The sequence below is a fragment of the Anas acuta genome, chromosome 2, assembly GCF_963932015.1.
Source record: "Anas acuta chromosome 2, bAnaAcu1.1, whole genome shotgun sequence".
In the NCBI taxonomy this organism is placed as follows: domain Eukaryota; kingdom Metazoa; phylum Chordata; class Aves; order Anseriformes; family Anatidae; genus Anas; species Anas acuta.
Window position 1 is genome coordinate 144,765,402 of NC_088980.1, and position 21,840 is coordinate 144,787,241.

A 21,840-nucleotide genomic window follows, 5' to 3' on the forward strand; every position below is an offset into this window, starting at 1 on the left:
GCATGAGTAAAAACCATGAAATTGCTCACATCAGTACAAGACTAAATGCTAGTCTTGAAGACATTGGAAAAGTTCCCATTGACTTAATAATAACTAAATTTAGGATGAAGATGGTGCAAATCAAACCAGAGCCATCTGAAATATCAGGCAATCAGCACGGTGACTCACACAACTTTTACAACTTCTCGCTCTGCAGAACAGATTCATCCCATTTCACTGTTTGTATCCCCAGACTTTTAACTTGGCTGCTAAGGCCAAACTCATGCTATGAAAATGACTAAACTTATAAACAGCTGTTACATTTCAAAATACCTCATCTTAAGAGAGCTCTGCAAATCAGTGACCATGCAATTATTATAATACAATAGCATTTGTTGGTCCAGATTCCTTTAAATGCACAATCCCAACGCAGGAATCATTTACAACCATCTTAGATTTGCCATATTGAATCGAATTCATCATTTACTGTTAGAATGTTTTACAAAGAAATATATAAATGCCAACAACCATATTGAAACAAGTTACTTCCTAATGCCTTATACAGCAACAGTGGTCATCAGTCCCCAGCTACACAGAAAACTTTCAGTTGTAAGACAACTATGCGAACTAGGCAATATCATAAGGCAGAATAGTAATGTTAGGTATTGCCCAGTTTTGAAACTTACTAGTTGTACAAATTGAAGAAAAAAAAAAAAAAAAGAAAAAAAAAACCTCCATTATTTCTATTAATTCATTTGAGACTAAGATGTTGTTAAACACTGCTAATTTCCTTAGAAAGTTTTCCTGAAAATTTTCCCTCAAAACATACTATGCCTCAAATTAAATAACACAGTTTTAAGAAGGATATATTTCATTCATACATAAAGTGGCTGAATTACTCTCTTATTATTGACATACATATGACATAACCTTTGTTACCTTCCCTAACATTTTATATCCCCAAGCTTGCATCATCCCAGGTGTTTATGGCGACTCTGTAGTTGTAAGTGCTTAGAAATGGCAAGAATTTCTATATTTTGTAGAGCACCAGACTGAAGCTCTGTCAGGTAACTGTCTTGTAAGCCTGAACATAAGCACTGTACATGGTAAATTTTATTATTCCCTCCATATGCTACATGATATTTAGAGCAGCAAACAGCATTACTCCTAAAGGAATTAAAAATAATAATAAATACAGAGATTGATTCACCTGAATTCCTCAGAACTGATAGAAATGTTCAGTTTTAGTTAGGAAGATATGTCTTAGTTCCCCTACAAGGGAAGCTAATTCAGAACCATTAAAAAGCAGAATAAATAGCAAAGAGCCTCAAGACTGTCTCTTAAGAAATGGGAACTGGATATCTTATTCAAAGGCCAGGCTGGATTGTAAAATGAGTGAGTCAATTAGGCTGTTGATGTCAAATGACATAAGGACAATAAGAGAGTCTTCCACAAATACTCAGAAGTCTAGAAGACTGTGCCAGCAATACTAAAAGACAAATAACACACAGTCAAATGAAGGAAAGAAATTTCTGACAGTCATACTTTTGTTCAAACAACTGCTAAAAATTAGTGTATAAACTTAAAGTAGCAAACCGTCGCATTAGCTTTAGTTATCAGAAACATTGCACAAATGAAACAAGGGAGGCTTACAGGTACAGTCTTCAACTGGGCAGCTATCAAATGCTTAGAGGAAGGAAAACAATTAATAAACATTTGCATTGAATTAATTCTGATTTATTAGTTACAAATCTCCAGAAAATAGAGGGCACTTACACAGACCAGAAGAATGTGCCAGCTTTCACCCCTTGCTTGGCAGCAGTAATCCAAATCTAATGAGGAAAATATAAGAGGATTAGAGTATGTTCAGATCTTTAATGACTCTCTGAAATCAAAATAAAATGTTTTCAAGGCACATTCTTCTACCCTGAGCCTAGAAATAAAAATTGCAGGCTCCAGCCTCCATCCCTAATTCAAACTCATGGAGTGAAAAACCTATGCAGATTCTGTAGCAGTGGATCAGCTGCTGCGTTGTAGATAGATTCACCCCTAAATCTTTGATACTTTTAATGCAGAGAGTTAAGATACATAGCCAGAAATTACTTAGGCACCCCACACCATTTCATTTTCATGAAGCAGACCACGTCTCACCTGAGCCCTTTAGTATTCAAGTTTTGGAGGATACTGCTAGGAAATAACACAGCTCAATATTCATCAGGGCCTATATAAAGATCCTCTATATAAAGATCCCTCTTTCCCCATGCACCTTCCTCCACAGGAGTTTAAGAACTATTTGAGCTCACACAATGTGGAAATGACAGAAACAATCTCCATTTTCAATTTTATTTTTTAATCCATCTATTTTTATGGCTGTAAAACAGTTTGTAGCAGTAAGTTCTACAGTGTAATCACACCCAGTGAGTATATTTTTCTTTTGTTTGGTTTAAACCTTCCAATGTCACAGGGGTTACAGTACTATTCCCATTCCTTAATTCTTTCTCTTCCCTCTTCTATAAAACATTCATCATTTTCATCTAAACCTCACCTCTAATCCTCCTCTATTCTTTTTCAAGCAAGAATAGCATTCATTTGTTTGATCTTTCTTTAATGAAAGACACACCATACCTCTGGTTATCCTCATCACTTTCTCTCTCTCTTTTTTTTTTTTTTCTCTCCTAAGGATACCTATACAAGGCAAGGGAATGAGAATGTCTAATTATGGACCTTCCTGACATTTCATTTGTAGCCTGCCAGCACTGAATTTCTTTTGCAAGGAAATAACCAAATTATTGTAAAACCTATTTCAAAAGTGGCAATGACTTAAAGGCCAACATTACACATACAAGTAGAAAATTGTTTTCCCATGTTGTTATTTATGCATACTACAATTTATACATTTTGAAACCATTTAAGCTAAAGCATAGATCCCTTCGTTGATAATTGTAAAATCTTTCATTTATTTTAAATCAACTCTTCAAAAGTACATTCAAGGGCACTCTACCTTGCTCAAACAGGCACTTATGAACTGTAATCTGGGCATGCATTATCCAAATGTCATGCCTAAATTATTCATGCATTAGTCTTAATTGAAATAAATTTGCAGAGTCTAATGAAAGATCATTTCTGCACTGAGGCTATAGTTAATTGCAACTAAATATGGATATTGTTACGCTCATAATTAATGGAAAAATTGATCATCTGTTCCTGTTCAGTGTCCTGGATACACCTCTTAACTTATCTCTGCATCTTTTACTCTTCCAAATCTTACTGGAATCAATCCAGTTAATTTAAAATCATAGCTACAGAAGAATGTGTTTTCATTACACTCTAACTTTCTGGTAACGTATCCTCTTTTTCAGGGAAGAATACATCCATGGTAACTCTATAGAATTGGTTGTTTAATAAATAAATGCAGCAATAACCAGAGAAGAATGGCCATGGGTTTGAAATAATGTTGGAATTTGGTTTTGAGCTGTCGAACAACAGGAAGACTGTTTTCAAATACTGACAGACCAGCACTGACAGGATGGGACATAAAAATGTGGGTGAATGTGAAAAGAGACATGCAAGGGTGCCTTCAAGCTGGAAAACAAATGTTGTAGTCAGGGGTGTGATGGTAATGCAAGGATACATCCACAAGCTCGTTTGTGTCATGTATGTCAGCAAAGGGTATATAACCTCAGCCCAAACCCAGTGTCTAACTAAGATAGGAGCTACTCCATATTCATTAGTGGTTCTTGGGCTTCCCATGTGAAAAAGAGCCAACATTTAAAGCAAATACGTTTTCCATTGCACTGTAGATTTATTCCTAGAGCAGAACCCTGCCATGGCAGAGAAGAGAGGTCAAATATAAATTTAGTATGAGTGTCAGCTCCACTGCTGTTATGCTCTTTGGTCTTGCTGTACTTGGAAAACCATTGTCCCTCCAGAGCTGCAGTGGATTTATTTTTCTTTGAAAGTGTTTGTGTTCTGCAAAGTTTAAATAATTTTGCAGATATCTTTGGGAAGGTACCAACAAACTAAGTCCAGGGAATTCAGTATTTGGATTTACCATCTGTTAACTCTAGTTTGGCTTTCTAGTGCTTCAGACTGCACAGGCCCAGGTGGTCCTGTCTGCCTCTTGTTGACTAAATGAGACCTGCCAGGTCCCACCCTCAGCAGCTGAAGCTGTCCCGTGCTGCTCCTGACTGTTAGCGTGCTAAAATCAACCACAGCGCTGTCTGTTTCAGACAGTGATTTTAAACATGTGCCATAAGACACCCTTTCTCTGGCCAAGTGAGTAAAACAGTAGTCATCTTGACAGATGAATAATTAGGCCCAGTGTACATTGCCAAGATGCCCTGCTTGCCTGCAAGAAGTCGGTAGCTATTTTTTATTCCAGTGGAGCATACAGCATGCTTCACGTGTGCCACATGAAAACAGCATGAACACCATCTAGACCAGGGAGCAATGCAAGCAGCCATCCACTGCCCACTTGCACGCAGGAGCCGAAGACACACCGGACTTTACCAAGGGGCTCTCGTAAGACTCTCTGATTCTAGGAAGCTTCTGCAAAGCTCTTACCAAAGAAGTAATGAGAAGCAAAACCTTCTCTTAACTCTCATCCAAGTCTGGGTAGCAGGAGAGACAAGCCTGCAGAGTGAATACTGCTATGTTTCAAACCAGCTTTCAAAAGAGCAGAAAAAGTGGTGGTATTGCCACAGTCCTTGAAGAGCTTCTCCTATATCAGGCTGCAGGGTCTGACAATCTCTCCCAGTTGATCTGAGCAGAGATCACCCCTAGTTTGCACTCCTAGGCGAGCAGTAAGGGGAGAGCAGCACTGTCCCTTCCAAAGGCACCCAGACAGGCTTTAGACAGGGAAAAACTGCACCCTCCCTGCTCCCAAGTATTTCACCTCGGGAATGCGGCAATTTACATTGGCATTAACTATTTGGATGAGGAAAGGTGTCTGCTGCACTTAAAATAAGCTCAACAGCTAAGACAGTGATCCATTAAAGTCCAAGACCAACAAGTCAAATAAGCCCGTATCTGACGCAACATCTGAGAAGTGAGTCTGAATTGGCTCCATCATGACTTTGCTAGGCAGAGCCTGGTTCAACCCAGGGTTGCAAGATGTACTACTAGACGCTTCCCCATTTTTTAACAAGAAGAAAAAAAAAAAGCCTTTGGTTTATTTAAAAACTAAGTAATAAACTCAGTATGATTCAACATCACACCTAAAGCCACTACACCATAACAAAATATTTGCCGAGGCATCTCATAGCAATTAGAGAAGCAGCAGCAGTCATCCAGAGCAGTCATCCAGGTAGAAGACTTTCCATCCACATTATCCAAGCTTTACTTAAAGCAAAGTTTTAGTGTTTTAGAGCTGTGACAGTTCACTGGTGAACATAGTGATAGCAGTCCCTACCTCTCTACCAGAAGTGCCCTTTGTAGCCAGCCCCTTTACCAGTTAGCTAAAATTAAACAACAGACTGTCAGCTGGAGCAGCTGCTGGGGGCACACAAATTTACTTCCTACCCTCAGCTATAGGATATTAACTCCAGCAGAAAAGCAGGGCAAACCTTATTGCGCTCTACAACTACCTAAAAGGAAGGTGTGGAGAGCTGGGTGTCAGCCTCTTCTTGCAGGTAACTGGTGATAGGACTAGAGGGAATGGCCTCAAGTTGCACCAAGGGAAGTTCAGGCTGGAAATGAGGAGACATTTCTGCTCAGAAAGAGCAGTCAGGCACTGGGATGGGTTGCCCAGGAAGGTGGTAGAGTCACATTCCCTGGGGGTGTTCAAGGAAAGGTTGGACATGGTGCTTAGGGACATGGTTTAGTGGGTGACATTGGTGGCAGGGGGATGGTTGGACCAGGTGATCTTGGAGGGCTTTTCCAACCTTAATGATTCTAAACCATTAGCAATGAACCTCATCACCAAAGAACATCTCTCAGTGTCATTAAATTAAATTCACTGACTTTCAAGACAGAGTGCTTCTCCTAGGCTAACATGAAGCCTATACTGTCAATCTATGTAGGATAGAAAAGAAAAAATTTAGGTGATGCCCTCTCAACCTTTTCCATCCAGAACAATCAAAATTAGGAATGGAGTAGCGGTTATTGTTTCATTTCCTCTCTGTTGGTTAGAGCCACAGTCCTAAAGTTTATTAATCCTAGATGTTCCAGTACTGAGCATGTAAATGCAATGTGTTATATATACTCTGTGGCTGGTCACATCTGTTCAGGTCACTTATCATAAAGTTTGCCATGTTAGGCATTGCAAGGTCAGTACCATTTGTGAGCTTATGTAATTTATTTGCCATATGTAAATACTTTGGTTTTAACTGTTAATATGTTAGAATTTTATAGTCAGCAGTTTAACTACATCTGATGTGCACCCCAGGTTTTCATACAGGATATGACTTTTATTAAAAAAATAAAATTAAAAAAATAACCACTCTGTTTTTGTATTGTGTCAAGGAATTAGAAGATACCTAATTTTTTCAAGAGAAAGAACTCTTAAACTATGGAACCATAGATTCAACTGATAAATGTCCCAAAATGTAATACACATTATTATCTAGATGTATGCCAAAAACATCTCTAGTAAGCTAAATTACTTTAAATTTTGTATCTTCCTTGTTGAAAGACTACAATTCTTCTCCTTTATTTATAGCCAAAAAAACAGAGAAACTGAGCAACACTTCAGGTGGCTGTGCCATATGCAACATGCAAGTCCCAAGTTCTCCCTTTTTTTGATCACTAGACACGTGTTCACATAAATAATATAAACAAAATTCAAGATAGCTGTGGACTGTGGAACTGCCTTTGAAGACCTGCACAAAAAATGTAGCACCTCCCTACTTTTAATCTTCCGAGAATAAATAAGTGCCCCTAACTTTGTGAAGGCTGCCCAGTAACTTGTTGCATCACCAAAGAACCAGCAGCGGCACACCTCAGGTCAGGGCCGACAGGAGGGACATTTCTGAGGCCTGGCCTTCGGGGACAATTGTGCAAACACACTCATGGTCCAGGGAAAGGAAATTCATGTCAGGAACAGAGGTTGCACAGACACCCACTGTGGCTGAGAGGGCAAGTCATGAATGGGAAATCCCTTCCATGCTTAGCCAGAGTTGGGGAGGGGTCATTACAGTGTTTCCCAAATGCGTACAAGATTGGTGCAGGCATGCAGAATTAATTTGGCATGATGGAGCCAAATGTTACACTCCTGCACCATTTGCACTTTGCCTGCCAACAAGGTAAAAAGGTGGAGTCATGACTTCCACATGCCTTACTCTTAACAGGACACAAACTAATTAAGTCTTGACAACTAAGCATTGTCCCCTACCCACGCAGAATATTTTGGTTCACGAGGCCTATCAAGTAATTATACTGAATCACAGAGGCCTGTGGATTTCTGAAAAGAGACTTATCTCCTCTAGGGAACCTGCTTTGGCAGGGGGGTTGGACCCGATGATCTCTTGAGGTCCCTTCCAACCCCTACAATTCTGTGATTGTGATCTTTGGACGGAAACTCAAGTAACAGCTGGGCAACCTTCTCAAGGGGACTCTCTGTCCTCATGAATTACAATCCTCATAAAACTGTGGTTTTATACCTGTTATCTTCTGATCTTGGGGAAGCCAAAAGATCATGAAAGATCCTTAAGAAAAGCAAAGTATCGCCTGTAGTGTAAGCTTAAGCTTGCTACATCAAATCAAGAAAACTACTACATGGAAAACTACTACTAAACAGAAGCCAAAGGCAGCTGGGGGCCTAATTTAAGCACTTGACTTCAGTGGTTGAAGTTACTTGGATGAAAGTCTGTGTCATGAAAAACGAGCAGTGAAGTTTGTTTATCCTTGGAGCGCATGAGCCCTGATGCTCACCATTTCTGTGAGATGCTGTAGCAATACAACAAGGACTGGTTATGCGGCTGTTTCCTGTCAAACACTTGGGTCTTAAAAACAATGTGTTTTTAAGCTTGTACAATAAATCAAATTTTAATACTAAATCAAAAAGACACGGTTCAGGAAGTCTCACCATCAGTTAGAGGATCTCAAAACACTTCCAAAGCTACCTTCTCTGTCCTCCTCCCTTTCCTAATGCTCTTAAAATTAATTTCTCGTAATTCCTTGCGTGGAAACATTCAGCTACTCATCTGCCAAACCCCATGAAGTCACATGTTAATTTGGCTGCTTCCCAACAAAGCACTCACTATAAGAACAATTTTTTTTATTTTTTTTTTTTAAATGGCAGTAACAACACACACCACACATTTTAACAGAGCTACATACAGTAGGTCAGTTTCCAGGAGCAAGAAAGTATTTCAAGAATGATCAACTTTTAATGACATTGTCTTTAAGGCAGTTTTAGCTATAACCTGAAACTGGGGACTCTAGAATTTTTACTGCTTTCCTAGGGAAAATGAGTAGTTTTGGATAATAACTCCCAGTTCTGTGCAAACTAAGCGCCTCTCTGAAGTTGAGTACTCCAGTTTGAGACCCAAGACCTAGAAGGAATAAAAATTTGTGATATGCAGAAAAGATTCCCCTTTGTCTCCCTTAATTTTTCTGTCTTGTCTTTGACTAACCGGCTATTTTGGGCAGTTTTATCAATGTGATATTTAGATAAAATTATAAAAAGGATTTAGAAAGGGACTGTAACTTATCTACACATAGATGAAAGATATTTTTTTTTTTCCATCAAAATCTATGCCCTCTGAATTTTAGTAGCTTATCATCACACTTTCTTCATTTTGCTAATAAAGATACGCAAAACATGCATTTCCTCCGTGTCAGAGATGGGATCATTTATGTCATTACCTAGGCACTATGGCCACTCTATCTGGTTTGCCTAACTTACAGGTTCTCCTCATATAAAGTGTGTGGGGATTCAGTTATAGCCCTTCCTCTGAGCATGTGTTTCCAATTCTCCAAGGATATTTCCAGCTCATTACATGATTCCCGTGTTTTTGCATTCTAACACTTCTTTGGATCAGCTGTTTTACTTTATCATCCTTACTTGTGTATGCAACACTCCCCCCTATCCTCTGAGATTTTTTTTTTTCCCAGTGTATGGTCATCCGCAGTTGTGTAACTTCTTCAAGCTCTTCTCAGCTGACATTTTTCATGATCCTTGTTTACAATCCAGAGCGACTGTTATTCTCTGCAATAGCAGAGGTGTTTCTAATGGGTGGGAGTTGGAATTACCCAATACCCCCCCACTCAACACCACAGGTGATGCAAAATACATAGGCTTGTATTGAAATTTAAAAGCATGGCAGTTTAGAGACAGAGACATTTGCACAGCCCCCAGAAGTTGTTTTCCCAGTAATTCCTATCTAAATTTGGCTAAGGCAAGACATGCAATTAAATTTGCAATGCACAATTAAATTGCAGCTGCTTAAGAAGTTGTAAAGCGGGTGTTGAGCCTCAATATTGTCCATGAGTTCAACACCTGACTGAAGCAAGGGTGGTGTGGCTGCCACTAGGTGTGTGACTAGCTACGATGGAGAAGAGGCTACCACCTGTCCCCCACTTTCACTGCTCCTAGTTTTGATTTTGCTTCTTTGCTCAAATCTAGGAAGATAACAGCCAGGTATGTTTCTCAACCTCTCCTCTCCACGCAACCCAAGCTAAAAGCTAACCCAGGTCATAGCTGTGCGAAGGAGTGACCATGCTCTGTTACTGCTGACTAATGTAACAAGAGCACAAATACCTCATTCTGGCTCAGCTACAGCCAGAGACATCTGCCTGTCACACATCTGCCTGCAGCTCTAAATTGCCTTGTCTTGCATTTGTTGTGGACTAAAACCACATGCAGGCAAATAACACACATGCTTGCTAAGCCTAAAACCATCTGAGTAACTTCCTTTAGTTTTCTGGGATATTAATGTCTTAGTGATTTGGGGGATGATGCTGATCACTTGAGCAAATATCAATGACACATTGTGGCATTCCAAATCTCCTTCCAATTTCTACCTCCATTACCCCACTCTTTTTCTGCATTAACTGGTCAGGAAGTTTTTAAACTACAGTCCCCCAAGTAATCAGTGCAGTGATATGTTCATGTACTTTGGCTGCATGCAAGTAAAACTTAGTATTTTAACATAAACCCATTTTTGGTGGCAGTTTAAAGCCACCACAGCATGCACTACTAATGGGGGAAAGCCCAGCAGAAGCAAAGGGACCTTTTCTTTGAAACCTTAGAAAGAGGTTATTTCCTTGCCCAAAATAAGGATTCAGAGCTGGAGAAAACTGATTGCAACACTAACCTAAGAGAGAGAGCCCCATTCAGCCACCATTGCTGTGTTCAAGGCAAAATTAATTCACAAACTTCTGTGACCTCTGCAGCAAGTCAGGCAACAGCGATCACTTGTGGACTTAACAAATAATAATTATGAAGTTGTGCCATGCTGCTCTGACAGAACATTAATACTAAAACTGCCACAAGAACATTACTAGGACGAAAACCTGAGAAACCCATAATGAAAAGGAAACATTATGCCACGGTGATGAAAATATAGTAATTCGTGTTAAACTACTGCCTAAAGTGAGGGTTTTTCCTAGCCACATCTAATTTATACTTATCAACACAAGCACCCCTCCATAATCAATGGCTTTATTATTCTGAAAAGCAAAAGCCAACTCAAAATGTTACATTAAATTGATAGACACAGGGCCAGCCATGGGGAGATTAGGTACAAATTGTTCACAGATGTATTTTTTTAATTATTATTATTGGCTATGTTCCACAGCACAGGGGGAGGGGAGGGAGGAAGGAGAGAGGAGGAGGGAATCTGAAACTTACTGGTTGACCTCCCCACCATCTGTGATTGAATTTCTCTCGCCCTCGAAGACTGAAGCTGGCATCAAACACTGGGTCATACATCGAATTGCCAACGATTCCATGTGATTCAGGATAGAGTCCCTTTGTGCAGAAGTAGATTAATTAGTAAAACCCTAATGCACACAGACCCAGTTCCCCATAGCTATCTGCAAATACTGCTAAATTGTTTTAAAATAGGTGTCTTCACAAATACACACCAGAAAAGGCTTTAACTTTAAGATAAGCACATATAAAACTGACTGTAACAACAAAAACAGCAGGAGATGAATGAGTTGTGCTAAAAAAAAAAAAAAGGGGGGGGGGGCACAAAAACTTCTGGTACTGGATATTTTAAAATATTTTCACACTGGTTAAAAGTTAGAGGTCATCAAAAGTAAGCAAAAAAAAAAAAAGATTGATTTAAACTTTCAGTTCCTCTTGAATTCCTCATGAATTCCCTTTCTGGAAACAGTAATTCATTTTCTGGTAACAAGAGTAACACTTTGCATTTGATAATATTTTATCTCCACCAGTTCCTCTGCAAGATACGAGTTATTTCTAAGAAGAAACCAAAGCAAGTCACCAAAATTGTGATATAAACCCAGAGGCTTTGTATCACAATTTCTCCATCAGTAAAGGTGATTTAGGAGATTTTTGTTCTTCTCCCTTTTTCTCCACCCTCTTCCACCCCCTTCTCTCTTTTGAGTTAACATTTGTGCAGAGGCTGCAGGAAGAAAAAGAAGGAAAAAAAAAACACGTGGCTGCTGCTTTGGGAGCACTATCATAAGAAGCGTGCGCATCCCAGGGTGGGGACAGCCTGGCCACCAGCCGTGCCACCAGAGCACAGAAGTGATGGCTCCTTTTCTGCAGAGCCAATGCAGCATCCAGACACACTCAGCAGCTGTAAATTTTAAGGCGGCTGCTAAGACAGCCCTACTGACTTCAGCTACTCCAATGAAGGAACAACTGCTGGTTGTATTCTGGGTAGGATTTCAGGGTTGTTTGTTTTTTCCCCCCTCCTAGAAAAACCATGACCTGTAATTACACAGCAGTACAAATAACTGCAAAAACAGGCATAAGAAATTGCAGGAAAGTTGTAATGCTGTGCATAATAGTGAGAAACAATTTACTTCAGAACCTCAAAATACTGAAAAAAAATACTTAACATAACTGAAGGCAGAAAAGGATAGACAGCAAAGCAGTTTAACTTTTAAAAATCTCATTTCCCACAACCCACATTTCTAATGAAGTGCAACATTTTATCAACAAAAACTCCTTCCCAGGGACTTACAGTAGCAAGGGTGTACAAGTTGGGGAAGGTTTTTGTAGGGTAGACAGGCCTCATGTAAGGAGAATGTGTTCCACAAGATCCTGAAAAATCAATGGGGAATGCAAACATTAGCAAGTGAAGCTCTGAGACATGAAAAACAAAAATACAGGGAATCATTTGTTTTAACTGAAAATGATGCAGAAACTGGTTAAATTTTAACCAATTTAAATGAACATTCTGCTTCTTAACATTGGCAAGTCTTCCCGCGGGACAGTGGTAAATCTACTCACACACTCTGAGCTTCACAATAAACAAGTGAAACAATGCAGCCAGCACTACAAAACCAGCTAGATTTCCATGGACTGTTTTCCTTTCTAAGCTAGCCTCCTTTCAGTGTCCATAGCCATTGGAAGTGTCTTGCTGTTAAGTAAAACGATTTGAGAAATCACAGGCTAATTTTAAGTGACAAATATACTAAGGCTGGAGTTTCACAATAGGCTTTGGCCACAGCTCCACAGATGGCTACACAAATACAAGAGCCAGCAAACACACACGCAAACAAAAAACCACCACGCTTTTCAAGGGTATGGGCACACACACAAACTACCACTCTATACTGAGAAGCTCAAATATACAGTGCCTCCAGTACACCACAAAAACCAGGACCCATGTCTTTAACATTTGTGACTCAAGTGGAACATTTTGCGGGTACCTCCCAACTAGCCTTTAAGAGGGCATGATACATATCATATACTGAAGAATCATTTCTTTGCTGGCAAAACCAAATTAACACCACCGATTCTGACCTGCAATCCCCAAAGCAGCTCTCTCCCCACTCTTTGTTTCGTGCTGTTTAAGTCAGGGTGCTTCAAGCCACCAGGTAATATCATCTAAACCAAATGGGACTTCTGCCATTTTGCTTTGGGGGGATGACACAAAAACCAACCAAAAAAAAAATCTTTATTAGACCCTTGAATCAGAAGAGCCCTGCATTTGGCACAGCCCTTCTACCCGCCAGCACCATGCTGACTTTTGTTGCTCAATACACAATGAAAACAACTGAACTGCAAAAAGATTGTCTTTCATATATTGTAGTAAAACAGATGTACTCACTCAATTTTTCAATATTGGGCATGACCTTGTTCCCTTTCTTCATATATGATGCACGGAAACCATCAACAGAGAAAATGATCAAAGGAGGACGAACAAAGCTGAAGAATAGAAGCAGCATGAACTAAGTCAGCATTTCTAAATTATTTTTAATTTCTACTTGCTCACAGAGGCTCCAGAGAGCTTCAAGTATAGTTACTACATATGCTGTGTGTCTATAAGATTTTGCTTACTTAACAAATCAGCACAAACTGATAATCTTCATGCTTACTAACATCCAGAGTTTGGTTGTGTGGTCACAGTTAGTTAAAGGGCTGAGTTCCAACATAAAAGACATTTTCCCTGAGCAGCCAAAAGCATACAACCCAAAAAGGCAGATGTTTACAGACAGAGATGGAGAAGAGAAAAAAAAATAGTATGCATGAGTACCCACCCTATAACACAATCTGTAATTAAAAACCACGTTTTATGACAGCTGGTCTTCTCTCTTTACAAACAAAAGTCCATGTGGCATTTTGTGTGCTCCGTGAGGCAGAGAACATTCTCATATACTAAAGATGATGGTATTTCATGCTATTTTATTGTACTTCTGTTTGCTACTTCTACTTGGATTTGAACCCAAGCAGGCATAGATGTGTCCTGGACAGGTGTGTCTGGGTCATCTGCTGCAGGGGTAAGAAGCTGTCATTGTCACCAGGAGAAGGAGGGGCTCCTATCTCCTCCAAACTATCCTGATAGCACAGACTGAGCTGCAACCTGACATGGCACCTAAGCAGATGCTTGCTTACCTTTAAGCATAATAGAGAGCCAACTGGTTTCAGAATTTCTTATGTTTTCAGTGTTATTCCTGTGCTTGTTATTCTTAGTCAAGGCTATATCCCCATTGCAATTTTGAAATCCTTTCACTTAGGAAGACAGCATTAATCCAAAATTCAGTTTTTAAAAATGACCTGAGCTGTGTTCATACGTGGCTCAGTCTGAATTTTAGTGAAGTCAGGAAAAGATCTCCACAGTCTTCAAGAGAGTTTGGTTACTTTTCCTACATACTTAAGTGAAACAGACAAAGCTACCAGCAGGTGATCAAATGACAAGAGTGCAGGCCCTCATACACCTCTACTCATCCAACAGCTCAAAGACAAATGAGCTGCAATATTATCAGCCCAATTGTACAAATGGTGAAGCGCAGGAAAGCAACCTACTCATAACCATTCAGCAAAGGCATTACAGGGACAGTACAGAAACATGATGTTCAGAGTGCTGGACAACTGGCCTTCCTGCACTTGGCTTTGGGGTTGCAAGCACAGCACTTACCCTGCTGGACATTCAGGAGTTTTTATCTCTTCACAGTCATCATCCACCCAGTGGGTTTCTCCTACCAGGAAAGTAAAATCAGAGTTTAAAATGCATATATTTATATATATGTGGATACAGCTACAGGTTTCAGAGAACGTTTCAAAAGAAATAAAGTCTACCTCTAGCTAATGATGACCAAATAACAACCAGGTATCTTCCACAAAGCTGAACAAATGCTGAACATTTGTTCAGCTGAACAAATCTGGTTATATTCTACTCAATAACAATATCCAAACTATCACTGCTATAATCATATCTTAAGACTGGAGTTAAAAGTCTCTTTTTGCCTGAGGGAAACAGTGGTAAAAGCTTTAGGCACAGTGGTCATGTTTTGTTTTGTCGTTGTTTTAATTATCATTTTCAATCTGTCAAAAAAAAAAAAACAAAAAACTGGTAGTGCTGCTTCAAGCTGTGAATTCATACCCTCCTTCCTACCAGCTCTGATATTTCTGTGAGCTGCCTCAGCTGGCTAAAGACACAAAACAAAACACATTCTGTGGAAGAAAAACAGCCCTAAATGGTTTCCAGCTGGTTTACAGAGTTGATCAACTCATGGATCAGGTGAGACTCAGGCACAGCTAAAAAGAGCATTAATGTTCTTTCAGAGCTAGCTTAGTTAAAATTACTTTATGTAATCAACTATTTTCTTAAGGTTTTCACTACTGAATGCTGACTATAGACCAGCTCATGACTTGCATTTTCACAGGTCAATTGAAAAACAAATTATTAGCTAATGAGGTTCACTTCCTGAACCTGGCACTATTAAGGGAACTGCAGCTCAATTAAAAGAACAAAACAAAAAAGCGCCATAGAAAAGATCTGCAGGAAATGTGTCCTGCAGCAATTCCAATTGACCATGACAGGAGGTGGAGGGACGATTTCCAAGAAGAAAAAAAAAAAAAAAAAAACACACACTATCCTCAGATAGGCACGAGCACGAATAAAGAGGAAACACTGTTCTCACATAACGCTTATTCCTGTCAGGATGCCAGGGTCATTGAGATCATTTGTTATTAACCAATTAAACAAAGATTATGTATATTAAAGCAGGAGACATGTAAATTCCTCTGTCTTGACCCTTGTAAGAGGGAGCTCAAAAAAAAGGCAGAAACTGAGAACCATACCAGTATTTAAGCAATTTCAGCCTTGTGTCTCATTGGGAAGGGGAAGAATGTAATCTCCGGGGACTTGCTGGAAGACGCATTATTTCACCTGGATTCCCAACAGCAAAACTCAAGTAAAGAAGAAAATCCCATTTTCAGTGTGTGGACCTGGCCTATTATGAGTTTCTGAAGCTATGCAGTTGGCCGAAAGGGTGTGGAAGAAAAAAAATTCAAACCTTAAACTCTCCACCATTAAACCATGACAAGACAAAAGAGCTAGCTGAGATACAATGCTAATTACCAAGGACCAGAAGACCTGCTCAGAATGGGTGACACATTGTGCAGGGCGGGACATGCTCCAAACCATCAGGGTACAGGGTGAAACTTAAGCCTCCTCAGCTCATCAATCCACCAGCCAAAGCAGGTCATACTGCAGACGTTGTGTGCCTAGAGGTGATATGGTCACCCGGAGCCCATGCCACCCATCTGAAAGTTACAGCTGCTGTATTCTTGCAACCCCTGTCCCACAAGAATCAAAGGCTACAGGTGTTGGCCCAAGTAGTTTGAGCAGGAGCTTTTGTAGCAGGGGTAGGAGAGGTTTTAGAGACAGAGATAACATATCTAGGAATGTTAAATTCCTTATGAAACCATCAGATATCCCTGTCTTTCCCTGTGATGCAGACAAATGCACCCAAATACTTCTGTGTTTTAAATTCGTCTACCTTTGCCTCTTCCTTTTTTATCAGTATCTCTACAGGCAAAGACAACCTCTTTCTACTGTCAACAAATGAGAAGCATTCACCTCCACTAGCGTCCAAAATAAATAACAGAGTTGTAGAATGGTTTGGGCTGGAAGGGACCCTAAATATAATCTAATTCCATCCCCCCTGCTATGGGCAGGGACACCTCCCACTAGACCTGGTTGCCCAAAGCCCCATCCAACTTGGCGTCGAACACCTCCAGGGATGGGGCATTCATAGCTTCTCTGGGCAACCTGGTCCAATGCCTCACCACCCTCAGAGTAAAGAATTTATTCCTTATATCTAATCTGAATCTATTGTCTTTTAGTTTAAAACCACTGCTCCTATCACTGCACACCTTGATAAAGAGTCCCTCCACAGGCTTCACAAATGTAACTCACTGTTCTTCCTCCTCCCCAAAATCAGAACAAAACAAGGAGAGGGTTCCTTCTTTAGAAGAAGACTCTTTACCCACGGGCTGCCTCCTATCAGATTTGGAAAGATAAAAGGCAGAATGACCAAAGACGTACCTTTGCAAACGACTTGGTAGTTAGTACAACAATCTCCTCTACTTAAGCAGTCTTCAGAGCAGTGACAAGCATTGTCATCATTCCTGGTTTCTCCACAGCGATCTTTTGTACATTCCCAGCCCCGAGCTAAAACATTCGCAAAGTAAGGAAGAATGAGAGATTATAATCAAAACAAAAAGCACTCACTCAAGCCACAGTGATTACATCCAATCTCAACAAGTAGAGTGTTAAATTTATAGCCCGATTTTAGTGATTTCAAGACCTCTGAAGCAAGCATGTCAACCAGAAACAAAAAGGACCCTTGTGTCCTGCAGGTGCAGGAGGGCTCCTCCACCCACAAAGTGCTTCTACTACCCTCGGGTGTTGTACTCCAGGCTTTGTACAACTTGAATGCCAGAAAAGATGTGGAAAGGAAAAGTCAAGGAAGGCTCTTGAAAGATAAATGGAGCACAGATAAATGGAGCTTGGAAGACAAACTAGGAATGCTGCTTTTTCTTGGGTAATTCATTCTTTTTCACCCAGTTCTATTCAAGTCCCCAGTTCAATCAGTGGGAAATGAGAGAAAGATGAAAAGAGGCTATGTGGATACAAATTGATGTTATACTCCCATCGGTTCTTCACAGAGACAGAAGAAACTTTCTAATACCTCAGCGGGTGAGATTCAGCACCAGCTGCAAAGTCTGAAGCACTTCAAGGAGAAGCATGGTGCAGCAGCTGTAAAACACTCCTGCTCTTCTCATCTTGCAAGTGAAGTTAGGATCTAAGGGCCTGTCTAAATTATGGCGTTCTCTCCAGGTCAGCACATTGCTACGCTTTAGAATAGGGCCTGAGGATATAAGCATATGGTTTCCCACATGTGTCCTGGCCCAGCCAATAGGAAACTGAAAAGATCACTTTAGTTAACATGCACACAGTTCAAAAAATAAAAATTATTTTAAAAATAAAAAAAAAGCAATTTCATTCTCCACTTTTCCTTAATTTGGGGCTTTTTTTGTATAAATATGTAATATTTACAGATTATACATGTGATAATTGTCTTAATAAGTGTCAGTGGGATTTATAAGAAAATTTACACCACAGTTCTAAGAGCTAAGCAGTTATCCATACATGTAAATGGATATTGTACTCTCTGGACAGGAGACTCAGGAACTGAGTCTGTTCTTTGGGAGCAAACATCTTGCAATGTGCTGAAAGTCTTTAGAATCTCACATTCTACAGTCATTTACACAGGGACAAAACAGCATCAGCTTAAAATTCAGAACTTCTTGGCCTGGAACCAAGCCATTTCTTTTATATTGGATTAGCTTACTACTTTTTGGTACCAAGCTATTGAAATGATATCCTTATAAACAGAAATGAGGAAGTTCTCTCAAATATTGCCCATCCATGAGCAATGTTATTTTCAGTCATTAGATTTCTCTTCTGGCTTCTTAGTAAGTGTAATTCCTTGATAAAGCAAGGAAAGGTTTAACAGCAGAAGTAGCAGGCACCTGTGTCAACTCTGCCCACTAGGCAAACATTCAAGGAGATGAGTACAACTAATAATTTAAGTGCACTATGTTAAGAAATAAAACATAACTCGTGGCCCTCTTTGAAGTTTCCCTTGCCTATGAGTCATGAAAAACGGAAAATGAACAGAGGGCTGTATTTCCTTTCCCCGGGGTCTAATGAATCGAAGGTAAACATTTTTACCAATGTGTTATATGCATCCTGACATCTGGAAGTCAGAGTCTGGAGCAATAGTAACAAACCCAGCCTGTCACCTCTGGAGGGACCTGCACTTCAGCACTCCCAGTTTCAGAGGTGCTTTTACAATGCACAATCCATAAGCAAGTCTGAATTGCTCTAATATTGTTATCACCTGGAATAAAAAAAGGTGGATAACACTGAGAGACCAACCTCCAGTCTGTACCATGGCTCTCTTCATTGTAAGCTGGAGGGACAACTGGTACCTGAATGCTGATTATTGTTTGTAAATGAGTATCAGAAGATCTTCTTTCCAGGTAGTACAAATAGTACCCTGCCTTCTTCTGCCCTAGAAACCATGGCAGAAGCCCAGCAGCAAGGAGCAATAGGTATGTCCCTACTGCTCCTTGTGAGGGCACATTGGCTGCATTTTGGGATAAGCCAAGCCTAGGTGGCAAGGCAAGGCAAGGTAAGGAGGAGACCCAGGTTACAGCAGGGAGCTCTGTACTATAGCAGCCAGTCCCAACTGCTCACATAAGCCAGGCATCATCAGCACCTGCCAGTGCAGGGCAGGAGACCCATCGTACCTGTCTTTAAGCACAGCTCATCAAAGTCGAAGCAGCAGCTGTTGTAGCTCTTGCACAGGTTGTCACAGCGGCAGCCAGGAGGCTCTGCCTCTTGAAGTTCAAAGCATCTGTTTTTGCAGGAGCCAGAGGTACTGATCCAGGGGGAATCTGACAGGACTGTGTGGAACAAGAAACAGGGCAACATCTGTCAGACCAGCGGCGGTGGGACAGGTGGCTCAGCCCTGAGCCACTTGGATGAGTGAAACCTCAGCTGCCTGCTTAGCGAGAGGAAGGGACAGGGGAGAAGAGAAGGGTTGCTTGCAGAAGCCAAATACATATATATATTTTTTTATATATATAAGTTTAAAAATCCAAAAAGACAGCTCTTTTTGGAGGGGGAAAGAATGAGGAAGCAGCATGCTGTGATAATTATCCTGCAAAGAAATGGACCTGGCTTTACCTCTGTAACAATCAAGAGATTACTAGCAGAACTGTATTGAAGTCTCCAAGGCCCATTTCCAGGAGCTGCAGCTATTCCTCAGAAGCAGGCCTTTGTTTTCAGCAACCAAGTGACATTTTCATGGCTGGCTGGGCAGTTCGCATAGTAAAGGACTGCAATTAATCTACATGCAGTCAGCAGGACTTGGTTTGCTCTACTCAAAGGTGCCAAATCACTGTCAAGCATGAACGAAAACTGTTCTATAAGTTAATGGAGAAGTAAAGCATGACTTTTTTGGTGGACTTCTGTTTAATTTTATAATTTAATGCTCTGCAAAGTACAGAAGTATATAAGTATATAAATATATAAGAAGTCAACGTATTTGATGTGTATAACTAAATGGAGAACTGCCAGTCTGAAAACCATGAATAATGCATTAGACTTCAATAACCAATTAGTAAGGGCCCTTATTGTCAGAGCTGGTGTGTATTTCTCTGCTCTTTTCTCAAAACTTATTATCTTATAGATTTTTCCCATCAAAGAGCCCTACACAACAGCTTATGTAAAGCAGGAAGGTTGCGTGCTACTCTCTAGGGTTAATGGCATTTTATGAAATAAACTGAGACTAATTCATGTTATTCTTTAAAAACAGAGGTGTTCCAAGGAATATTTCACAACGTCGTTTGTTCTTTGAGAGACCTATTAAAATTAAGTCTTTGAAATTGTCTTAGAGTTTGTTTTCTTTTAGACCACGTTTTGGTTTTGGCAAACCTCACCATGATTAGCTGTATGATTTTAAGAGAACTGATGCAATGGCACTTTTGGGAAACAGTTGCTCTGATCTTTCTTTCATGTATTTTTTCCCTACTCTTACATAGCTGAAAGTTCTTTCTCCACATAAACTGAGGAAAAATTTCTTTCCAAACATGATGACCTTATCCCAACACTGTAAAAACAGCTGGGAAAGAAGATGTAGGGGAAGTCTGGAGGTGACATAACCAGCTCCCATCCCCAGCACCACTGGTCCACTGTTTCCCTTGGAGTGGCACTGGCACCAGCATAAAACACTTCAGGGAGCAAACTGGGCAGTAAATCAACCCTACAGCAATACAATGGGGAGGGAGCAAACCTACAATGGCTGCAGCCATGGATCATGATAGTAGCAAGGCACATTCATATGACTTCTGGAAAAGGTAACGGTGGGCAACTGGGTCTCTTCTTTTGTGTGACTTTCAGTCAGGTGAGCATTGCTCAAAGCCAAGTACCAGCGTAGTCACAGTTAAGTTTCACTCTGCAGGTACATATTCTGCAAGGATGACTTTAAATAGCCATCAATATTTTGGCCATCAGGAGCTCTTAGGGGCTAAAGGTGGCTCATCTATGCTGGCAACACACAGAGCAGTTATCTTCTTTGGTCACATAAACAGGCCACAAATCTATGTTAGAAAATAATCACAAGAATTGCTTCAAAGCGTGTTAACACTCAGATTTTCAGAGAGATGAAGTCTTACTCCTTATTTTTAATGACTGCTGCTTTGTGCCAAATATTCCTGAAAATCTGTTACTAAAGAACATTTCTGTTATTTATCCTCTTCTGCTACTTTCCCTTTGGAAGCTAGATAACATATAATCACAGATCTAGTAAGCTGCAAATTTGGACTCAAAGGTATTACATACAACCATAGACTATGTATTCCTTCCAGTGGCATTGACCTCTTCATTTCAAAGGAATGAGAGGGAGACCACTTCAGAAGGTCAAGAAACACATCAAGTGCTTAAAAAAAAGGTGTAAACCTGACTGCACATTACAAAAGTAACAGAGTCAACTGTATTTCAAGGAATGTCAACCTGTTGTAAAGTACAGATAATTTATTAGGAAACCACTGTAACAAATTGCCTACAGAGGCTGTGCAATCTCTGATCTTGGAGATTTGAAGAACGGGGTATATACCAAGATCTGTCAGGAGAACTTCAGAAATAAACACCCATGTATTGGCATATAGAGAAAGTCTACATAGCTGGTCAAGCTCCCCTCTAGCTCCACCTTTGACTGCAAGAAGGGTTTCCATTTCACACGAGAATGGTTTAGCCCAGCTCCCTTTTTTGCTATTTTTTCTGCATCTTCTGGCATCCTCTTTATTAGAGATGTGACAAATTATCCCAAATTCCTTAGAAAATTCAAGTTATATCTCCTAAGTCAATGCAGGACACCTTACACATAGCAACACAGAAGAGGATGTGGTTTAACTCCCCT

General features: G+C 40.2%; 1 protein-coding gene across 8 annotated transcripts in view; it reads right to left on the reverse strand.

The window, feature by feature from the left end:
* ENPP2 (ectonucleotide pyrophosphatase/phosphodiesterase 2) overlaps window positions 1–21,840 on the reverse strand; it is a 72,106-nt gene that overhangs the window by 32,602 nt on the left and 17,664 nt on the right. For all 8 annotated transcript variants that reach the window (XM_068672561.1, XM_068672560.1, XM_068672556.1 and 5 more), the window contains exons 3-9: window positions 19,169–19,324; window positions 16,896–17,021; window positions 14,481–14,541; window positions 13,173–13,270; window positions 12,081–12,160; window positions 10,772–10,891; window positions 1,756–1,811 (exon numbers count right to left, since the gene is read on the reverse strand). In XM_068672561.1, the coding sequence (XP_068528662.1) occupies window positions 1,756–1,811; window positions 10,772–10,891; window positions 12,081–12,160; window positions 13,173–13,270; window positions 14,481–14,541; window positions 16,896–17,021; window positions 19,169–19,324 (697 nt within the window). The remainder of the gene's footprint in view (window positions 1–1,755; window positions 1,812–10,771; window positions 10,892–12,080; window positions 12,161–13,172; window positions 13,271–14,480; window positions 14,542–16,895; window positions 17,022–19,168; window positions 19,325–21,840) is intronic.